The 21,043-nt window shown below is 36.2% G+C and overlaps 1 protein-coding gene across 2 annotated transcripts in view; it reads right to left on the bottom strand.

The window, feature by feature from the left end:
- Positions 1-1,526: 1,526 nt before the first annotated feature.
- The window catches only part of ATG2B (autophagy related 2B), a 46,872-nt gene continuing 27,355 nt past the window's right edge, over positions 1,527-21,043 (bottom strand). For both annotated transcript variants that reach the window (XM_064142034.1, XM_064142023.1), the window contains 17 exons: positions 20,529-20,599; positions 19,475-19,551; positions 19,083-19,253; positions 18,510-18,651; positions 17,429-17,631; positions 16,272-16,498; positions 15,538-15,646; positions 14,240-14,434; positions 14,030-14,131; positions 12,390-12,468; positions 11,400-11,604; positions 10,349-10,418; positions 8,478-8,560; positions 7,894-8,015; positions 7,565-7,719; positions 6,849-6,998; positions 1,527-5,969 (listed from right to left, as the gene is read on the bottom strand). In XM_064142034.1, the coding sequence (XP_063998104.1) occupies positions 5,739-5,969; positions 6,849-6,998; positions 7,565-7,719; positions 7,894-8,015; positions 8,478-8,560; positions 10,349-10,418; positions 11,400-11,604; positions 12,390-12,468; positions 14,030-14,131; positions 14,240-14,434; positions 15,538-15,646; positions 16,272-16,498; positions 17,429-17,631; positions 18,510-18,651; positions 19,083-19,253; positions 19,475-19,551; positions 20,529-20,599 (2,392 nt within the window). In that variant the 3' untranslated portion in view covers positions 1,527-5,738. The remainder of the gene's footprint in view (positions 5,970-6,848; positions 6,999-7,564; positions 7,720-7,893; positions 8,016-8,477; positions 8,561-10,348; positions 10,419-11,399; positions 11,605-12,389; positions 12,469-14,029; positions 14,132-14,239; positions 14,435-15,537; positions 15,647-16,271; positions 16,499-17,428; positions 17,632-18,509; positions 18,652-19,082; positions 19,254-19,474; positions 19,552-20,528; positions 20,600-21,043) is intronic.

Here is a 21,043-nt window from a genome sequence, read left to right as displayed (position 1 = left end):
AAGGACCAAATTTAACACATACTCCTAATACAGAATTAAATCAAGAACAGAATAAATAATTAGATACACAAATGAAATCCTGGGGCTGTAAATACTGCATTGTTGCCTTTCGGTAACTTCTGCTTTCATCTACTCACTCCAGAACAAAACTGCTTTGAAACCTCAGTTTACCTGCCAGAAAAAGGCAGCTTCACTAAGCCTTGTAATCTGTAATACAAGATGGCTATAACACTATTTGCTGGAAATAGGAATTGGCAGCAAAAACGAAGAAAAAGAAAACCAGAACACTTCAGCCTGGGCCATCCTCAGTTATGAATGCAGTTCAGGAACACCAACTAATATTGCTCCAGGTCAGTATGTCATACTGGTGGCTGCAATCTCCTCTGCTCATATCCTCTGCTCTTCAGACTAATCTGGAGACATCAGGAATGTCCTTGGTATGCATTAATATAGTGAAGAGAAATAGAACTTCTTGGATGTTTTGCCCGGGTTGTGATTCCAGTTTGTGCCATCCTGTATCATCTCCCTGGTGCAAAATGAAGACAACTCCCAAAAATCCAGAGAAGTACAGACTGTAAGAGAAGTTCACAAACATCACTTTTGATCTACAAAGAAAGTATTAGGAACAAGTGACATAAGTTTCCTTTAACTTGTCATATTTTTCTGGGATGATCAAACTACAGCCAAGCTGTTCCCTGTTTATCCTCTGTGGTCCATGCTTCCCCTCAGCACAGCTCACAGATCATTTTTACCAGTAATATTTAGAAAAGCTTAGAACAAAACCTGCATGCAAAGAAAAAATTCCTCACACTCTCTCTCACTATACTTACACTGGGCTTCTTTAAATTAAAAAAAAATAATAAAAGCTTTTAAATAAAGATACTGAAATTGGAATTTAATTCATGTAAGGTCTTGCTTTACAAAAGGGAGAGGAGGGGAGGAGGAAATGCAGAATCAGAGTCAACTGTCTTCTTAAGTGAAGGGTTACTGCCTAGTTAACTATTCTGTCAAGCACTACACAGACTTCAGTTTTCTAAGCCACGAGAACATTGTCATATGTCTCACTATTCAGGGATCTGGCACTGCCACCAGTGTTTAATATTACTCCATAATGAGCCCTCTAAGATTGCTTTTCAGATGCATGCGACTGAATGCCTGTGAAGTTGGTATATGCAAGAATCCCAGAAGGAATTAATTACTTTGTGTTCTTCACAGATCTTTAAAATCTCTACTGAATGCTGAGGTAAGAAATAGATGCTCAGTAACTAAATGTGCCAAGAGGCCTATGGAAGACTACGTGATCTCACACAGAGCACTTCATGTCTATGATTCAACAATAAAGTTAAATTGATCAGGTCAATTTATTTTCTAGCTTTTGACCTCTGTGCAAATTTTAAACTATTTAAATTTACTTTTTTGTAATGTAGAGCTCTATAGCCAGGTAGGTATAAGCTTTAAACAGTTAATTGTTATTTTGGGACACTCTTCTTTTATATTAGTTCTATTCGTAGGTAGAGAAAACCAACTCAAGGAACAAATTAAGATATTTATTTATGCATCATTACAAATCTTTTTTTCCATTAAACATACTTAACAGGACAACCTATTTGCACTCAGGCCTTTTAGCATTTCAATAAGCTATAATATACACTTTTGGTGCTGTATAAATTATGGTAAAAAATAACTCTCAAAGATACACTGAGGGGACAAGAACTTTAAGCGAAGTATCTCAAGTTGAAATAATCAATTCCCTTCCACAGCAGTTTCTATTTGAGACTATGTATATTCTTTACCCTAGCAAACTATATACAAACAATACCACAAAACTACTAGAAATGCAAAAAGTGTAAAAAATATACACAAACATATACACAAATTGCTGTTTGTCAGAGCTACCATTAAGAAATCCAGTACAAATGCATGATTTGTATTTACATACTTAATCTGCAGTATCCAATTCCTGATTGTAAACAAGATTCAGCATATAGAGCAACTTAAAACAGTTGTCAAAAGCTTAAATCATGAGCTGGGAGACAGAACTATGCAAATTAGGCATCCAAACTGACATAAATACCTACAGGCTTTCTGACAATGCTTATGTTGCTGTGAGAGGTCAGATATTTAAAAGATTTAAAGTATTTAACTAACCTAAACAATTTATTGGATTTCACTGTTTCTCCAACATTTCATTTTAACATTTACTGTTAAACCAGTACCACACTTGCAGGTATATGGATCATGTTCAGTGTGTTGTGTTCATAATAATTTAACAGCTTTTTTGTTTATTAGGAAACCTTTCTTTACAACTCTTTTAAGCAACTGTAGATGAAAGCAAGCAATATATGTTCACGATTAACCACTTAATGAGAAACCAGAACCACACATAGCCCTCAAGCACTGGTGACTGACCTAATGCTTAGCACTAGGCAAGTACACACAGGGTACATCACACTGCTAAAAAGCTGCAGTATTTAGGAACTTTCAACACATGAAGAAAAATGAAAGCTGGCTTTGCATGGATGTAATGATCTTCTACACCCAGTCACTACAAAGACTCTTATGAGGCATGATTTTTGGTTCAGCTTTTGTCTGTTGTTATGGGGTTTTGTTTGATTTTTTGTTTGTTCATTTGTTTTGTGTTTTTGCACTTTTCCAAAAGCTAACTGTCTCTTCTAGGTACTTCTGAGGCACATAACGTATTAAGTGCCAGGATGCTCAGGAAAGCCAAGGATCCGTCTATCAGAACACTAATAGACTACATAACAGCACTCAGTTCAACACTAGACAATATTGATCATTAAACAGTGTCAGTTTACATCCACTACAAATAGCGACTGATTTCAGTGGAAAACTCATGTGCAACAATATTTGTGCAGATCTCCTCCTGCTAACAGAGAACATAGCAAGGCATCCACAGGCTTCTATTTCCAGGAAACACATCCAGAGTCAAATCTCATTTAAGTGCTTGAAAAGTCTTACAGTATTATCATTTAATGAATTCCTTCTCATACACAACATACACTTCAATTCAAAACACAAACGACTCCATAGACCTTTTGAGAACAGGGTTCCAATGTAAAGACCAGTCTGACAAGTTTTGTAGGGTATGTTGTTATGTTGGTTTTTGTTTTTTAAAACATTTCAAACACTGCAAGATCACATTAGAACTGAGAAACGATTCAGACTATACATCTGAAAATAAGAAATCGTTTGGAAAAACATTTAAAAAAAGTAATGTCACTGAATAGGCTCAATAAAGTGCAAGCAGTGAATGCAAGGGTTTACTTAATGAAAAGTGAAGTTTAATAAATGTGTACAGCCTGTGTTGGTGACAATGACAGACAATCTATAAAAATGTTTTAGCCTGACAGCATGCCCTCATATAAAAATATATTCTAATTGCATTGTAGTACAATCAGATTGACAGAACTGAAAATTAAATGAATGCTGAAATGCCAACTGCTCCTTTTCAGCAGGTTGAAAAGGAAGAAAATATGTAGATACCATTACAGTATACTCCAATTAACTGGATGAACTGGACCTGCTGAAATTACAGAGTAGAGTCATTGCAAAGAAAAATGATGCATTGCTACTTACTTGCATTGAGTCATCACCTCCTCTGGAGAAGGCATTCAGGAAGTGCCAAATTGCAAACCTGGAACTCATTCTTGTGCAAAATGCTCACTCTTAGAGCTCTCACCAAAGCGAAGCTCTTTAACTACTGGACAAAAGTAGGAACAGCAGCAAGTATTTTTATATCAGAAAATATTTCATGTCATTCGATTTGCAGGCATTTGTCCTCTCAAAAGCACTTTCTGCTTAAACCAAGTTGTTTAACTGAAATAAATAGGTCTTCAAAGTGAACCATTCCAGTGAACATTACATGATTTTCTTTTCCTCTCACCCAACACAAGATTTTGTTTGTCACTGGAGTTTTGGTTTACGAATAATAACAAAGCAGACTGCAATTTTCCCCAGCAGAAGGGACATTTTCAAATCATTTACCCTCTAGCCAGAATGTTTAGTGTTCAGGAATAGCTAGTGTTTTAACAGGATGAATGAGCAGTAACCATTTTCCTTCAAACACTCCCTTTCTTCCTGTAAGGCCCACCAGTGAAGTTTTCACTAGTAGCAGGTATTAAACAAAAAAAAGTGAACATACTTCCTCATCATGCTTAGAAACTGAAGTCTGATCAATAGCATCTGATGGCACTCTTTTGGTGGAGGTTTTCAATATAGTTTCTTTCCAGAATTTCCTGTTAAAATAAGCACAGAACTATGACAAATTTATGCTGGGGGTAGTGATTCAAAGTGTTAAGTTATTGGAATTCAAAATGCTTATTTTGCTATTCTGAAATAGCCTTTATGTTATATCCTTGTTTTTGCTAATATCAGGACCAAAAAATGTTACTCCCACACAGTTAGTTCCAAGCCTTTTAACTGCCTAGAAACAGAACAATGCCAGTTGCTTGATAAAGTCCTGTAGAGATGCTGGGCACCTACTAAATCGTAAATACATGTCAGTAACAACTTGGATTTTTGAAGTTTTGTTGTTGAAGATCTTTTTTGTTTGGTTTGGGTTTTTTTAATCCTCCCACTTATCCTCAGATCAAATTAAACTGTCAAAAATACTCATTGTCAAGTAACTGACGATGCACAGTTTAAATTAGAAATTGTGTCAGAGCAGCAACTTTGCAACAATATGAACTTTAAATAGAAAATATTAAAGTCTGTATAGAATTTTAACCATGAAATTATGCATTATTTTGATTTTACTTTAATTAGGATTTCTCATTCTTACAAAGAACTGTTGGCCACAATAACATTTAACTGCTGTTTTCCTGAAGAACAGTTCTTTTAGCATTGTAATTAGTGTAACAGAAGAAAAAAACGTTTTTTACATATAATGAGTCATTTAAACAAATTTAAGACACCTTTTGTTTGTAGGATCATCATCAAATGATGCTCTTTTCAATAATCTGTGTAAGGTTCTAAACCACATAAAGGATAATGCACATAACATTTTATTCACACTATAAAAAAGCACAATATACAGGCCATATCCTTTAAAGTGCAACACAACAGAACATTTCTGCAACATTCAGGTTTTTCAGAGACCCACAAAAGTAGGTATTTAATATTTAGGAATAAATCCTGTTCATAGGTGTATCAACATTGAATTTAATTTCTGAATGGTTATCAAGCTTGCCCTTGCTGCAAGTGCCACATTAAAAGCAATGTATATGACCACTAAATGGTATTATCTTATCTGTTTCCACATTACATAGCCTTCATGTCTCATGTCCAGAATGAAAGCTTTATCCTTTAGTCAGTGAAGAGCATCTGCTGAGCCCTTTATCGAAAACAGTTCTTTGACTACCCTCAGAACATTTCTTTTGTAGTTTCACCATACAGGCTTCTGCTTCAGATGTTAGATCTACCAAGAAAAACATGGTAAACAGACCAGAGCAAGCATGTCTCTGAGTTGGCAGCGCATGCTTCGCTAGGTTTGGCACTATTGACCAAAGGTATTGGTAACACACAGTATAAGCAAGTACGAATTTTCTTTTCAATTCATAAATATTTTTGGTTGAATGTTTTGCTAGCAATAGCTGAAACCCTCATTTGTTCCTGAGACGAGCATGACAAAAGAAATTGAGCTCCATCTAAGGCTGCCAATGGGAGAGTCTTCTGCATTTCCAGCCTTGCTACCTGTCTGTTGAGTCAGATTTATAACCTCAGTCCTCCCCAAGGCGCCACTTCTGAGACTCTTCTTGACGGACATCTGGTCTGATCTGGTTTCTCATTCCACCTAGAACATTTGAAGTTGCCTCAGTTGCAACAATGAGAGGTTTCACCACAGTTGGTGGAATTTGACGAAGGACTCCTCCTACTGCTCCAGTTACTCCTCTGTTCTCATGCTCACGAGCAGCAGTCTCATAGATAGTTTGGGCTGTGTCCGTAATTCCCTTCAAGAAATTAATAGAAATGAGTTACAATGAAAGACAAAAAAAGCAACATCTCCTAGTTCTAAGGAAAACTTAAACTGCTCAGCATTTGTCATCTTTGTGATTTGTATTATAACTGTAGTCTAACTACACTGATACAGATATGATTCAGTTCTTCTAATATGGCTCAGAGTAACACAACCACGAACTTAAGGTAACTTTCAGTATCACTTCTTGTACACAAGGGAATCACAGAGTCAGCCAGGTTGGAAGAGACCTCCAAGATCAGCCAGTTCTACTTATGACCCAGCCCTGTCCAATCAGCTAGGCCATGGCTCTAAGTATCTCATCCAGTCTTTTTTTGAACACCTTCAGGAAGCCATGGGGTGCTGTAAGATGTTAAAAAAAATGACAGAATTCAATGAAACTCCCCAACTAAGACCTAACACTTTCCGCACACAGTATCAGGTGCACTTAACTAAAAGCATAACACAATAAACCGGGTCAGCATTCAAACTTTTAATTATCTACCATGGTAAAGAACTTCCACTTGTTCTGAATCTGGTATTGAACTTTAAGAACCTCAGAATTAACAGTAACTGGGTGAGTGACAGTGGGGCCTGGGTGGCAGATAGGAAAGGACAGATGACATAGGGCAGGAAATCAGTTTTACATGTCTCACGACAACTGTAAAACATGCCAAAGTCCCATTCACACTTACCTGCACAATATTAAGTTCAGTTCTGTTTCTCTGATTTTTCCATGCAGTTTCTGTTGTGTTAAGATTACTGATTAAGAACTTAAATTCTCTTCTTCATTCGGTCAGCTTAAGCTGACATGCAGTAGTTTAATCAAACTTAGGAATAATTTAAGAATAAGGACAATTACTTCACCACTCACCTCTTTTACTACACAGTATGCTTTGGCTACACCTTCCCGTAGGTCTACTGGCTGATGAGCGAAACGATGGCGAGGGAATCGTTTGACCTTTTTTGCTTCAATAAAAGTAGGCCCTGGTGATACCATATCATATGCAGTTTCTGCAGCCGCCTGAAGATCCAGAGTGAATGCAAAACATACAAGAAGTTTTATGGTATCTGATTACAAATTTGAACTACTAATAGAAACAGATTAAAGAATTAAAAGAACTCTAATTAAAAAAAAAAATTCATTTACAGCAGATTCAAGTTTTGTACAAGGAAGTCTGGAATGGGTGCAGCTCTAACTACACATTAAGCTCCATGACCAAAGAATGAATGTGGAAAATTAACATGCGCAAAGAACTCATCTTTCTCAAGATCAGTGATTTTTTTAATGTAGCTTAGTACTTTAGTATTAAACAGTATGCTGGAACACATTCAAGACATTAACAACATGCAACAGCTTGGGTGTTCATCAACATTTAACACATTTTTTTAACCACTGCATTTGATGCCATAATTCTCATCTCAGATTAGTACAATCTTTGCCTAGGCTCTGCTTTCCTATGGATGCAGATGTTTATGCTTTGTTTAGTACATGCACCCAAACTTAAAAATACAGTTACTAGCTAAATTTAGAGTACTTACTAGCAACACTTCTCATTTTATGTTTAACTCCAGCAGTAATAACTGTACCTGTATAGTTTGAACCATTCTGTTTGTTAGCTCCAGTGCTGCCATTGCAGTGGAAGTACCAAAAGAAGCTGCTCCTCTTTGAAAGCCTCTTACAATACGGCCATCCTTTCGGTACTGCTCTATTGGTAACCACACCAAGTCTTTCAGACCTTGGACTTAAAATGAACAGAAGACCACAGTTAGAAAGTTCTCTTACATCACAGGAATGCCTTGAGAGGAAGCAAAAACAAGTGTCAGCATTATCTGGGAGAGGTGCTGGGTTTTGTAAATTTGTTTTTTTTTAAAAACAACTGCCATACAGTTCTCAGTAGAAATGAGAATTAACTTACCTAACTGCACTAGTGAATGCATAGGCCCGACTCCTCCCAGAATTCCTGGCAGCTGGTTTTTCTTTATATCATTAAGCCATTCACTGATGGCATAGGAGAACAATTTATCCACACCTAATAAACTAAAAGAAAAAAAAAATCTAAACCAAGCAATTCCTAGTAACACAAATACATTTTTTGAAGTAAACAATGATGTCATTGAAACAAGAATATTTTCAAGCAGCATCTTCTGCTAATCCAATCATTTCACATCCATGTGCTTCACAGAACAGAAGTTCAAGACAGCATGATCACACAGAGTTCAACAGGAAGCAAACAAGCAGCTAAAGCAGTTTCACACCCAGACTAGCACATACAGTAAATATTGCTCTGAAAATAGATGCTCTTCTTGAACAATATATGTTTGACAGAAATTGGAATCAAGAAATATTTGTGAAGTCAAAAAGTATCCTGGATTTTAAAACTATCTTGGATTTTAAAAGTAACACATTAGAGAGTTTCCTTTTTCTTGTTACATTCAGTTATTCACTATAAACATGTTTGACTTGCAAACACAATGTTAATCTATAATTTCATACACTTACCCATGTCTGTAACAAAGTCTCTTCAGCTTTAATTCTGAGCAGTTTAACTGAGCAAGCCCAATAAGAATCCCAGCTAGTGTCCCCTGTAAGTGAAATATTTTATCACATGAATTTACTCATCCTGTATAATCTGTAGGTCAGAAACAATCTCATCATCTCTACTGTCATTGCAAGTATTCATGCCTAAATTGGCTCTCCCCTGGTCTCTCAAATGCTACTTTTTACAGTGCCATGAATGACGTTACATGAAAACTTGTTAAAGATGAGCTCTGGCTTAACTGGCAACTGTGAGAAAAACGTATGGATATAAGAGGGCTTCTTCAGAAATATTTAAGACATAACAAAGTATGTACACATAGCTCTGGTGTTAGCATGTTCCAAATGTTCTAACCCTTGAAGAAAACAAGGAGTTAAAAAAAGTCAATACTTTTTTCTGATATTAATAAGGAATAAAAAAAAAAAGCACTACTCTGTCATAAGACAGTGGTATTATCCTTTGAGAGGCACCATGACTGGAAAAAAAAGATTTCCAGTCACCGAGTCAATAAATGTGTCTTTAAAGTCCATTTTGAATTAACCACACCTGAAGGTGTCGTGATAGGCCTAAGCAGGCCAAAATGGGCTTATATGTGTCCTGGCTTGCCCAGACATGTTTTTCTGCTCTCCCTCCTTCTGTTCTGTGGAGGAGCAACTGTGGGAAAGAGGACAAAGAACCTGAAGCCACTGAATCCAAGGACTCTGGCCTGCCCAGACTTGTTTACATTCTGTGGTAAACAAGGTACACACACACTTAGCTTGTGCCTGCCTTGTGCAAGACCTATGCTTTTTCAAATTTGAGTAAAGCAAGACTATAGCTTCACCTAATACGATTCAAGCTTGGCTAACTGCCATTCTGATTGGTTATTCTGCGTCCAAAGGCCCATTAGTCTTCGGCTATATTGATAAAAAGAGATGAGCAGAAAAAAACAATGTGCTCTGCTGTTGTATTCATGCCTGCTGCTGCCATTGCTCACTGCCTTATTGTATCCTGAACTGCCTGGAAACTGCCTGCCTCAAGTTTACCAGGAACAGGCTCTAAATGCCTGCACAGCCACTGTGACATTGTGCTAAGACTGCACATTGCAAGACATCCTGCCTATACCTGAAAGTCTCCTGCCAAGACAGAAAGTCCTGGAGATACACGGATCGTCCAGAGAAGCCAGGATAAAGCCAGAGATTGTCTGTCTCCTTTCCTTTCCCCAGAAGTCTGGGAGTGACCACCAAGACAGTAACAGAATTCCCTGAAAGTGTTTGGGTGCTGTTTGAAGCTGTAGCTAGCCCCGCAAGTTGGGAGATATTTTGTGAGTAAATACTTAAAAGCCCCTTATAATTCACCTAGCCTTCTACCATAAGCAGAAAGAAGCTCCTTGAGTCCATCTAGAGGGCACGCGGTATATTGACCGCAGCAACCTCCTCTTCCTGTTCAATTGAGTCCAATTAATGTTTATATATTTTTGCAAGTTATTTCTAGATCTAGTTATTCGTCTGTATGTTTCCATGATGGGGAGAAGAATTGATTATTATTAAAATCAGTGGTCAGGGGTGGTGAGAGTTCTGAATATCAAAATTAATAAACAGTATTAATTATTGTTGGACAAATATTATCTCGCATTAATTAATCACTCCTCCATAACAGAAGGATTCAGCCCCTATTATTCAAATTAACAGTGAAACGACATTAAGCGAAACTAAGGAAGAAAAGGTTCACATTTCTCCAGATCAAATCAATAATTAGAGGGAGCACAACAATATGCCCCAGCTCACAGTGGGGAAAAACATCAAACAAAGAACATCACTTTTTTTGTTCTACATCATCAGTGCTATACACAAACCTGGTCCATCGACACATGTTTGCCATGGTAATCAAGACGTATCGGAACTTCTGATGTAAAACGAAATTCTCTGAGATAGACGAGGGAAATTTTACAGTGAGAAAACACGAAAAGGAAATAAAACCATATATTCTCTATTTACTGGGTTAGTACTTTAGAATTAAGAGTACAATTCAGCTTCTCTTGGTTTATTAACATCTAGTTAACATTACACCATTTATGATAAATTCAGTGGTCCTCAAAGTGCTAATAATCCTGCAAGTTAACTTCTTCCCTCAATTTTCATAGCGTGCATTTCAGTTACAAAGCCCCCACAAAAAGTGAATGGCTAATGATGCTTCTGTGAGCACAATTTAGCCCTGCAGCTGGAACTCAGGAAAAACTTCTATTTGTGATATATGTGGTGAAATAGAACGACAGTTTCTCATATTTTGGCTCTGCACTGCCTCCTGAAGTATACATCTGTTGTTAGAGGCATCTGCACACAAAAATCTTTTGGAAAACAAGATGCATATTTCATACTGATTTCCCAGTCAGGTCTATGTGGATCACACTGCACCAGGGCAGAGGAGAGCCTCCCCTCGATATGCTTGGCCATCCCAGGTCCTTCAGCCTCTCCTCATAAGCCATGCCCTCCAGTCCCCTCATCATCCTTGTAGCCCTCTGCTGGACCCTCTCCAGCAGATCCCTGTGCCTTTTAAACTGGGGAGCCCAAAACTGAATGCAGTACTCCAGATCTATATACTCTCGTCTCTGGTCATATTAGATCCAACTTACATTGCTAGACAGAAGAGCACAAACACTGCTCTTATTTATATATAAAACATCTCATTACTGCTTCTGTACATGGCAGAGCTTTAATTAATTTTATCTTCTTGATCACAGTAGCAAGTAAAATCTAACAGAAACAATAAATAAATTTCATTTCCACAATCAGTCAATAAACAAACAATGCACCTTGTCATAAGGTCTGAACAGCTCATCATCACATTTTCTAAAAGCATCCATCAGAGCAGCAGTGTGCCACTGCAAAATTTTAATAAAAGCTTACCTGAAAAATACAGGCTGATCACTGTACGATGTCACTTCTTCTGAGAAATGAGGATCCTCTCCACTAATCACATCCATAGAATCAATGCTACCATTTTCATTTGCTTGTTTGTGTGACGAGAAAGAAATCACTGGACTTGGGTCCTTAAGGCTGCTGACATGCCGGGGCAAACTACACGTAACTTCAGCACCTGGAGACTTTTTAACTAAGGTAAGAAGTTATATATATATACAGTCAACTGATGCACATTTTTCACAAGAAGTCTGAGTTTATACAATTACTGCATCCTGAGTAAGCTCTAATGCTTATTAATACAAACTACTAACAGGGCAATATTTGTCTTCATAAGATAGTATCTTACTAAGCTTAAGTTGGGGTTTATGCACCTGCATAAATAATCTGCTTTTAATGGCAGTACTTAATTATCTATGCATTTCAGCATGGTGTCTCAACAGATATAAGTAATGTATAGCTGCTAATAATGTCACAAAATATGTCAACATACACTGGCTGTTGCATCAGGTGGTGCAGTTCATTAGAAGTACTGCTTTAACTGTATAAGTGCATTGCACTATCTGTTTATAATCATGAACTCTTCCTTTCTCCAAGAATTAACAACTACAAGCTATCAGACAGATACGTTCTTCTATGCAAGAGGTATTAAATAATGTATTTGTTTTACATAATAACAACTCTTAATATTATACAATCCTCTTTTTTCAGAAGTTCTTATTAAATACGCTCAAATTTTGGTGAAGTCTTTTATATAATTGGGATCCCAGGTGCTGAACACTTTTAATGGTATTTATGGGTTTGGGGGTAGTGGTGGTTTGTTTTGTATTAATTTTTTTTGTGTTGTGTTTTGTTGTTGTTTTTTTAAATTAATTTTTGGTTTTACACTCACAAGACTCAAGTGTGAATTTATAGATACACAAACACATTGAAGGAGTAAGAAAAAGAATTTTTGTACTAGATTTTTGAAAAATTCACCTTCAGGATCTGGAGTAATTAGAAGTTCTACTTCTGTAGAGAGGCTAGTGAAAAAATCCTTCAGGAAAAACAAGGCATCCTAATGTCAAAAATAAAATACAATCAGGTTAAAAAAATATATAGCACATTCTCTAAGCTCTTCTCTATTATCTACTATTCCAGCTCTTTTTTCTACAAAAAATATGAACCAAAACGTATTTCTTTTTGATCCATTAAAATGTGGAAAACTCACACAGTAATCTAGGACAGAAAAGAGAAAGATATTCTTTGTTATTGCCCCCTGCTACGTATAATATGACTTAATAATCTAAATGGCTCTTAGAACTCCAGGGTTGTATTCATCATCTCTAGTCTCATTTTAGAGACTAATTTCAGAAACCAAGTGTTTAAGGTCCACAAACTTTTTTCAGATTTCCAATAAAAAGAAGTTCAAGTATATTTCTATTCACCTTTAATACTGCCAATGTTAGACAAATTATTCCAAATCAGATCTTGCTATTGCTTCACTAAAAGACATTAATACCTCTGTTGTTACTGTTCTGAAGTTATTGTATCTCATTTTCTTTTTTGACACATGCATTATCCTACCATTAATGATTTCTGTAGTTTCTTTTCTTTTTGATTCCAGCTGATATTACTATCTGTGAGTGTAACAAGAATTTATAACACGACTCCATGCAGCCTTCTACTTCCAAGAAAGCTGTGGTTAATCCTGCAGAAGTTGTAAAGGTGATTTTTTTTTTTAATGGTACAAAAGATAAGACTTGGAAAATTATCAAGAGGGAGACACTGCCTCACTAGATGGCAGTATTACCATGCTATTTTTCTACACGAAATTATTAAAATCCAGAGTTCCATTTTCCTAACAGCAAAATGAAAAACCTGGTCTCTAACACATGCTAAGGGAAACAGAAGGCAGGCATGAACTCTCAGTTGTCTTGAGAAAACACACAACTCTCTGCAGGTGACAAATTAAGCAAGAAATGTCTCAGCAAGGAGTAACAACTGCACTTAAGATTTGAATGCACAAACACATGTAGCTTCCTTAGCAGCACAGAAGAAAAGCCCATCTATTTCTTGAGTATATGAAAAATACTCTGCACGAAGGTTTTCTAAAGAAAGTAAAACAATTTCTCCCATTTCTGATCTTCATGCCACTGCAGTTGGTAGCAAGACCGAAGCCTTCAGGATTTCAAATCAGTTCTCTCATGTCAAGTGCCCTCGACTGCAATCTTGTGAACAGCTTCTGGATTAATGATTAACTTTTCTCCATTAAAAAACACAAAAGCCACTTCATGAACAAAGAAAGCAAGATCATTCAAAATTAAGTGTATGTTTTTTAAAAGTCACGATTTCAAAACGTGTGAGAGCATCAAAAAGTCTCCACAGGTAAACTGGTATTGCAGAGGAAACATTAAGTCTACAGATAACCTTAGTTTTAACATTAAAAGTAGGCTGGTCTCTGCAAGAGCTGGAGCAGAAAACAGAGCAGCAGAGATCCAAAGACATGTGACTGATCATAAGTAAAAAAAATAAAGTAAATCAAGAAAATTACCCCATAAACAAGTGTAATGGTTGCAAGTATCTGGTAAAAAATCCAACACTATTAACTGATTTTTTTTCACACTGGCACAACCAACCTGGTCAATGTTGAGGCGAAGTGGCATTAATGAAACACGTAAACAACATTCCTGTGGGGATCTGCCAGACTCTGGACGGACATGTAATGCTTTAACTGTTAACTGAAAAAAAAACAAGATGATAAAGAATAGTATTAAATCTCAGAACACCCCCACAATGACAATCCAACTCCTGCAATTATGATTAATTAACACATGCTGTAACTGTACCATGTTTGAATGTGCTTTTCTGGGCATCTCCTTACTGCAGTAGAGATAGAGAAATTTATTCATCTGTGATGTAGCTAAGCGATCTCTTATCTCCAGGTCTTGAACAATAAAAACCTGCCGTGACACGGGTTGCTCCAACAGACTCGATTCACTGTCTGCACCAACTGGAGGGTATATCTCATGCTGAAATTTCACCTTTTAAAAAGGAAAGGAAACCATAATGATCTGAGGCTTCAGTGAAAAACAACCTTTAGCAATAGAACACTCTTTAATAAATCAATCAATAGAAACACAACACATGCAAGAGCTTTAAAAGCCATCTATTATTTTTAATTTACAGGAGAAGTTCAGATTTTTTCCCATCTAGCACTAGAAACCTTCCAATTTCTAGATGTAAATGCATTCATATTTTAGGGTGCAATTTAAAGCCAAAGAGTCAGTGCAAGACAAAGAACAAGTTTTGCTTCTTGCTTTAATACCAACTCTACTTTTTCTTCTCCATCCTGATATCTTTCTTACATCTTGTCGAAGATTGTACCAGGCAATCTTGCAATTCTTGAATCCTGCACCTTCTACATTTAGAGAAGTAAGGTTTCTTCCCTGCCAGACTTCTCGAGTAGATTCTTCCAGTCTCAGTTTCCTCTTTTTTCTACTCACTTTAGTCCATACAAATTCTAAACCATTACCTTTCTTAAAATTCTAAAGACTTCTGAAATCTCTCCTTTTCCTCTCTTCTTGATGTAGTTCTCATTTTCAATCGAAGACCTGTGGTTACCTACAGATCATTACCTGTCTCAATAATGCCCATAGCATCCTTGCCTGCAATGTAATGAAGCAGAGCACACATAGCAAGCAGAACAGTGGCCTCCTCTGGCCAGATACTGAGATGTTAAGAAATATTCTATTTAAGTGCCCAGAACTCAAGATGTGTGATAATGAACATTTAAGCACTGAAGAGAAACACAGATATTTATCATAAACACTGCTCAGAAACTTTTTTTCCTTTAAATTTCTCTTTACATTTTTTAATATTTATTTTCTCCTTAATTACTTAAGAATCATTATTATTATTAAACCTTTAGAAAGGCCTTTAGAAACAACTATATTCACAAAATAACAAATACTATGCTAGGAGAACAAACTCACTTTTAGTTAAACTCAAAATTCACTACCTTCTAAATGACTGCTTAGATGTAGGTACTAAGGGAAGAAATTATACCAAATTCTAATGGAAATTTATGAAACATGTAAGGAAATACACACAGACAGTCATGACTGAAGCTGTTTCTGTCATTCACCTTGCTTAACTGTATTTCCATTAGGAAGTCTGGGTTTCTTCCTCTTCCCCCACATGTCGTACTCCGTCCATGCCTTGTTGGTGTATGAGATGGAGAACTATGGGGGCTTCTGGGAAAATAAAACAACCAAAAACTCACCACTTGCACAGATTAAACTGAGATTATTTTGAAACTGGTTACAAGAGAAAAATACTAGAAGATACTAATAAAATGCTGGAAGCCGTTACTGTTAGACAAATGCTTCCTTTTTATTGTTCATGTAATGCATATTTAAGCAAAATGTTAGGTGTATGCTTCCCACTAAATTAAGTCATAAAACGTTTCCTTAATTTTGGCTGTGATAGTATTAATTACTTCTTACTTTACATGATATCCTGAAAACCAGATTCCAGCCACCAGAGCAATAGTCTCTTACGCTCCTTCAGCACCAACCACTTGAGGAAAATTTAACTTAAAATTCAGCCATTAAAAGCAAACCCAACCTGTCCATCCCCCAAAACCACCAGAACCAAACCCAGCTTGTCCAGGATAAAACTTGGGAAAAATACATTCTGGTGTGTGAAGCTAGACTGCCTAAGAAGTTCTCTACCAACCCAAACCATTCTATAATTATTTGTGAGGAAGGATGAAAGAAACAAGCAAGGGAGACTTGACTAGTGAGATTAACCTGAAATCAAAAGGAAAATTAAGTATTTTTAAATATTCCAATCTACAGAATTGCATCAAATACTCACATGAAACTTTTAGCTGGAGATGTTGGTGGTGCAGTCCCAAAATCTCTTCCACCATAAAGATGCCAAATGAGAGAGATTTCCTTTACAACATAGCGTACTAGAGGAACAGGAAAATGAAGGGGAGCTTTGCTTGTATCTGTTTTTTTAATAGGTTGGCTGAAATGATTTTCCTTTACGATAATTGCATCATCAACCAATATTTTTATCACTGGCTCTTCCTCTTTTTCCTAATTAAAAAAACAAAACCAAAAATATATATATATACATAGCATGGACAAGGTGAAATCTGCTTTATTGAGATGCCCAGTTCTTTCCTATGAAAATCAACTATTCCATAGTATCTTCTTAAGTTTATACAACACCAGCACGGTTTACGAACAATTTTTACATAGAAACTTAAAGACAACAGCACATAAACTAGAAGCTGATAAATGGTTGGAAAAAAAAATCCTCATCCAAACTGTTAACAAAACAAGAGGTGAAAACAAACAAAAAAACCCATGTGATAGCCCAGGTTACCATATTAGCAGTTTTAGAAAGAAAGGCACCTAGAGACAAACACAGATTCTAATTATGGATCCAGAACTAATTCAGTCTTGCAAGAGGACTAAAACTAGAGATGCTGTAAAAAACATGAACGGAAACTGTTTTCAACGAGTTTGAGTACAGTTTCCTAATTCTCTTAATGCAATGGACAGCAGTGTAAAATGGTATCTAAACTAGTGTCTGAGGTTTTGCAAGGGTCTTAGGCCCACAAAAGCATTGAAAGCTTAGACCATTGCATGCTCGTATTACTATGAATAAAAGACTAGAAGATCTGCAAAGCTGCTATTTTCATCAATACTGTATTTTGCTTAAAACATCATTTTCTTTTTTAACCATGTCATTACCATAAGTTAAAATGGCAATGACAAAATAGAACAGGAAAACTGGCAATGTAATGCAATATTCACATCAGTGAACGATTACATACTGCTGAGATACATACTTGCACTCAATCTTAACAGTAACAATGCATGAAGTCCGTTCAAACTGAAAGGACATTATTAAGCTACAGCAAAAAACTGTGAAGTTGTCCAGGTCTTGCACGTGCTTTTCTCTAATTTGCTTTATATATGGATTTAATATTTTTTTAAGAAATTCTCAAAGCTTCTTACAGCAACAGCAACTTTGGGTGCAAAAAGAATGCAAAAATCATCACTTTCTGCAGGAACATCTCCCATGGCTTCATTTATCAGGTGATGAGTGAATGATGTGTAAGTAGGACTTGAATCTTGTGAGAGATTTCCACTTTCATCTGGAAACAGGAAGAGATCTGAGCAAGATGGCTCCCGAGTTTGAGATCTATCATCCAAGACTCCTAGAGTTGAAGGAATGTAGAGAAAAGACACCTTTCAGTGGAAAAATCTTTACAAAATACGAAAATATGAACAAAGTAACCTAACAGTTACCTAAAATGTATTACTTCAACGACATCAAAGGAATTTGCTTATTATACATCTTAAATTCATTTCTACTATAAATAAAATACAATCCTCAAAAAATTAATTTGCTGTTTAACTGACAGTGATTACCACATAATAAGTAGCTACTGCTAGAGATGAACAGACAAAATACAGAAGAGCTATTTGTAAAAAACCCACAGACACCAAAATCCCGTTTTTGCATTCAAAGTTTCTCACAATGCCCAATCAATAACTTTCGGTACTGCATGGACTCAACTTCCACAACCAGGAAGAGGAGCAGACATCACAGAAATAACGATATTCTCCTTACAGCACAATATTCTTAGCCAATTTAAATGTGGTCTTAACTCTGGTCATGATGCAAAATCCATAATCCTGTGACAAAAAACAATTATCCTGTTTTACCTGCTCATTGACTCAGAACTGTACCATCCTCCTAGGTTCCTTCATACACAGAGGTTTCTGATCCCTCTACGCTGCAGTATACATATATGCCATATAAACTTACACCCATAGTAGCTTTTATTCCTAGAGAATGTGGAGTCTCAGTCTCAAGAGGTCAGATTCTTTCCTTGCCTTTTTTTTAATGAGGATCTTAAATGACTTTTACATTACTGTTACTAAAAGCAGAATCTGTTTGAAGACTTCAGACATCATAGGAATGGTCTCATTCTTGTTACAGCATCACCACATACACAAAACTTGTAACCCAAAGCTTGTAACCCACTTTGCTTCCAGAGAGGTTGTACGTATGTCTCAAGAGGAGTTTTACCATTAGACTCTGGCTTCATAGCAGAAGCAGACTGTTGAGTCTCAATTTCCTCCATTGCATCACTCATCAAATCCCGTAAAATCTGCTGCTCTGATTCAGCAAGGACTGGTCCATGGGAAGATGGTTGGCTAAAGGTCTCTACCTGTAGGAGAGGAACTATACATAGTTATATTTTACAAGGTAACTATAATATCATGCTGAGTAAGATTTTGCCGTAACAGCTTAAAACACAGCTCATAAACTGTAAGAAGTAACACTTTAACATTATAAATAAACATGATGATTTGTAAAGTCAGTTAGAACATCTACTTCAGAGTGCTTTGATCATGAGAGTACTTGGACAGCTCAGATATGCTCTGAAATCACTTTTCTAAGACAAGAACAAGGTACAAGAGATAAACAGTACAAAACATTTTAAGTAGTGAACAAAGCAGAAAAACCAAGGCAACATTTTTCATGAAATACACTGTAAAGTAGATGTTAGTTTCTACAGAAAAAGAATAGAGATATCAAAAATAAACCATATTACCAGGAAGCATAAAATTATGTTGATAAAACTTTGCCATTTTATACCTTCATTTTTGGCTTGCTAACTCCACGTTTAATCTCTGTCTTAGCAGGTGGATGCAAATCACCATAACTTGCAATATACTGAATGAGATTCATTAGTGCAGCACATGAGTCTGAGCAGGTACGAATATGGATTACATCACTGGAACAGTGCAGCTCAAAACGTGGTTTAGTCTAGATAACAACAGTAAAAAAGATAAAAACACACTTCAAATCAACTTGAAGTTCTGTAAAAATACCATCTGTATCTGTGGGTTTGTAAATTAATTTACTTAGCTAGTCAAAAACACTAAAAAAAATACACCATGTGAAATGAAAAACCTTCCCGGATTTGAAGTAAAACAATTTTCAAATCGGAATCTGTCAGAGAATTTCACTTGTGATTAAATACTTACTCTTTCCCCATCACAATCAGATTTTACTGCTGTGATGGTTAGTTCCAGCAGTCCCATATCCATAACACGAACATAATCTGAAAGATAATGATTAATTAAAAAAAAAAAACAAGCCAAATAGCAAACAAAAATACAACCAACCAAAGCTTATGACTTATTAACATAAACCACGCTCGGTACATATTTTTGGTTATTAAATCATTAGAAAGAGCATGAACATAAAAAGGGATGTTTTCCATCAAACCTTTTCTATGTCTGCACTCCCTTCTTTTATGAAGATTACTCAAGTTTCTGCTACTCAAATCAAGAACTCAAATCTTTTCAATCTAATGTAATAACACCACTGCTACAATCTATGTGCAGGTTATCTATCCTCATCACATTTGTGTTAGAGAAATAGAGCACATAGAAGTTAGTTGACTAAGCATCCCAGCAGTTTTCAGCTGAAGTGAGAGAGAGGAAATGTTTGCATTTTACAACTCTTTCAGTATTATGGCTAACTTGGCTACTTGTTTAAACAAAACAGGAATATCTTTATTCTGTCCTTCACTTCTCTTACCTAAGCTAAATGCACATATCTGTCTTGCCAAGGTTTCACCGTTTCCTCAATGCATTTGTTAAATACTGATTCAAGTTCCTCAGTCATTAAAGGCTGTTACTACATGAATGAGAGCAAACCAGTGGGTATCACTCTTTTCAGAACCTAGAACTATGTCATATAATGCTTTTCAAGTTCAACTACACAGAATATAGACCTCATAAAATGAGACCTCTTTGGGTGACAACTCCAGAGTTTTAAAAACACACCTTTTTTTTTTTTCCCCCAAATACACATTGTAGAGCTGTAAGGAGAACATAAGTTGTTGGCCTCTGACACAGCTTCCTCATCCACAAATCCAAACTAGGGCACTCAGATTTTCAAGGACACTGCACTATTCATTCATACTCATCTCCTCAGACCCCTTCATCAATAACTTTTATATATGCTGAATAAGCCTTTGACTTGGTTTCTTTAGGCTCTGTAGTTCATTAGTCACATCTAAAATATCCTTACCTCTATGGAGGTTCACTGTAACAGTGTTGCACTTGTCCGACAGATGCAAAGCAGCTTCATCTAAAATTATCCTAAAGATTGAAAAATAAATAAATAACCATGCTAGAGAAATGCTGTGTAATTCACTAGACAAAATAAATTAGCACAGAAGCAGATAATTAAAAACACAAGCACATCAGGCACACCTTAAATCCAAATTCTTCATCTGAACCTTATCTGCAGTTCAGTGTGTACTAATTGTCCCTAGATTAAAAATGAATATTTTTGGTACACAGAATTAACACCTCTTATTTACTTCGGTTTGGCTTTTTTTTCACTTTTTAATACAACAGCAGAAACATTTGTTTTGAAGATAATTTACAAGGTTTTATCAATAGAAGCATGCAATTTGACAGATGTTTCACATCAGAACAGTGTATGACAGAATGAATATTCAACTGAAGTTGCAGGAAAAATTATGAAAAAGTTACAGACATGTAGTATTTAGTGTCTCTAAATAACAAGTGTAAGAAATC

Source organism: Pogoniulus pusillus, chromosome 1 (genome assembly GCF_015220805.1).
Source record: "Pogoniulus pusillus isolate bPogPus1 chromosome 1, bPogPus1.pri, whole genome shotgun sequence".
Classification (NCBI taxonomy): domain Eukaryota; kingdom Metazoa; phylum Chordata; class Aves; order Piciformes; family Lybiidae; genus Pogoniulus; species Pogoniulus pusillus.
The sequence above is the reverse complement of the archived record's forward strand: the minus strand, read 5'-3'. Positions and strand labels throughout refer to the sequence as shown.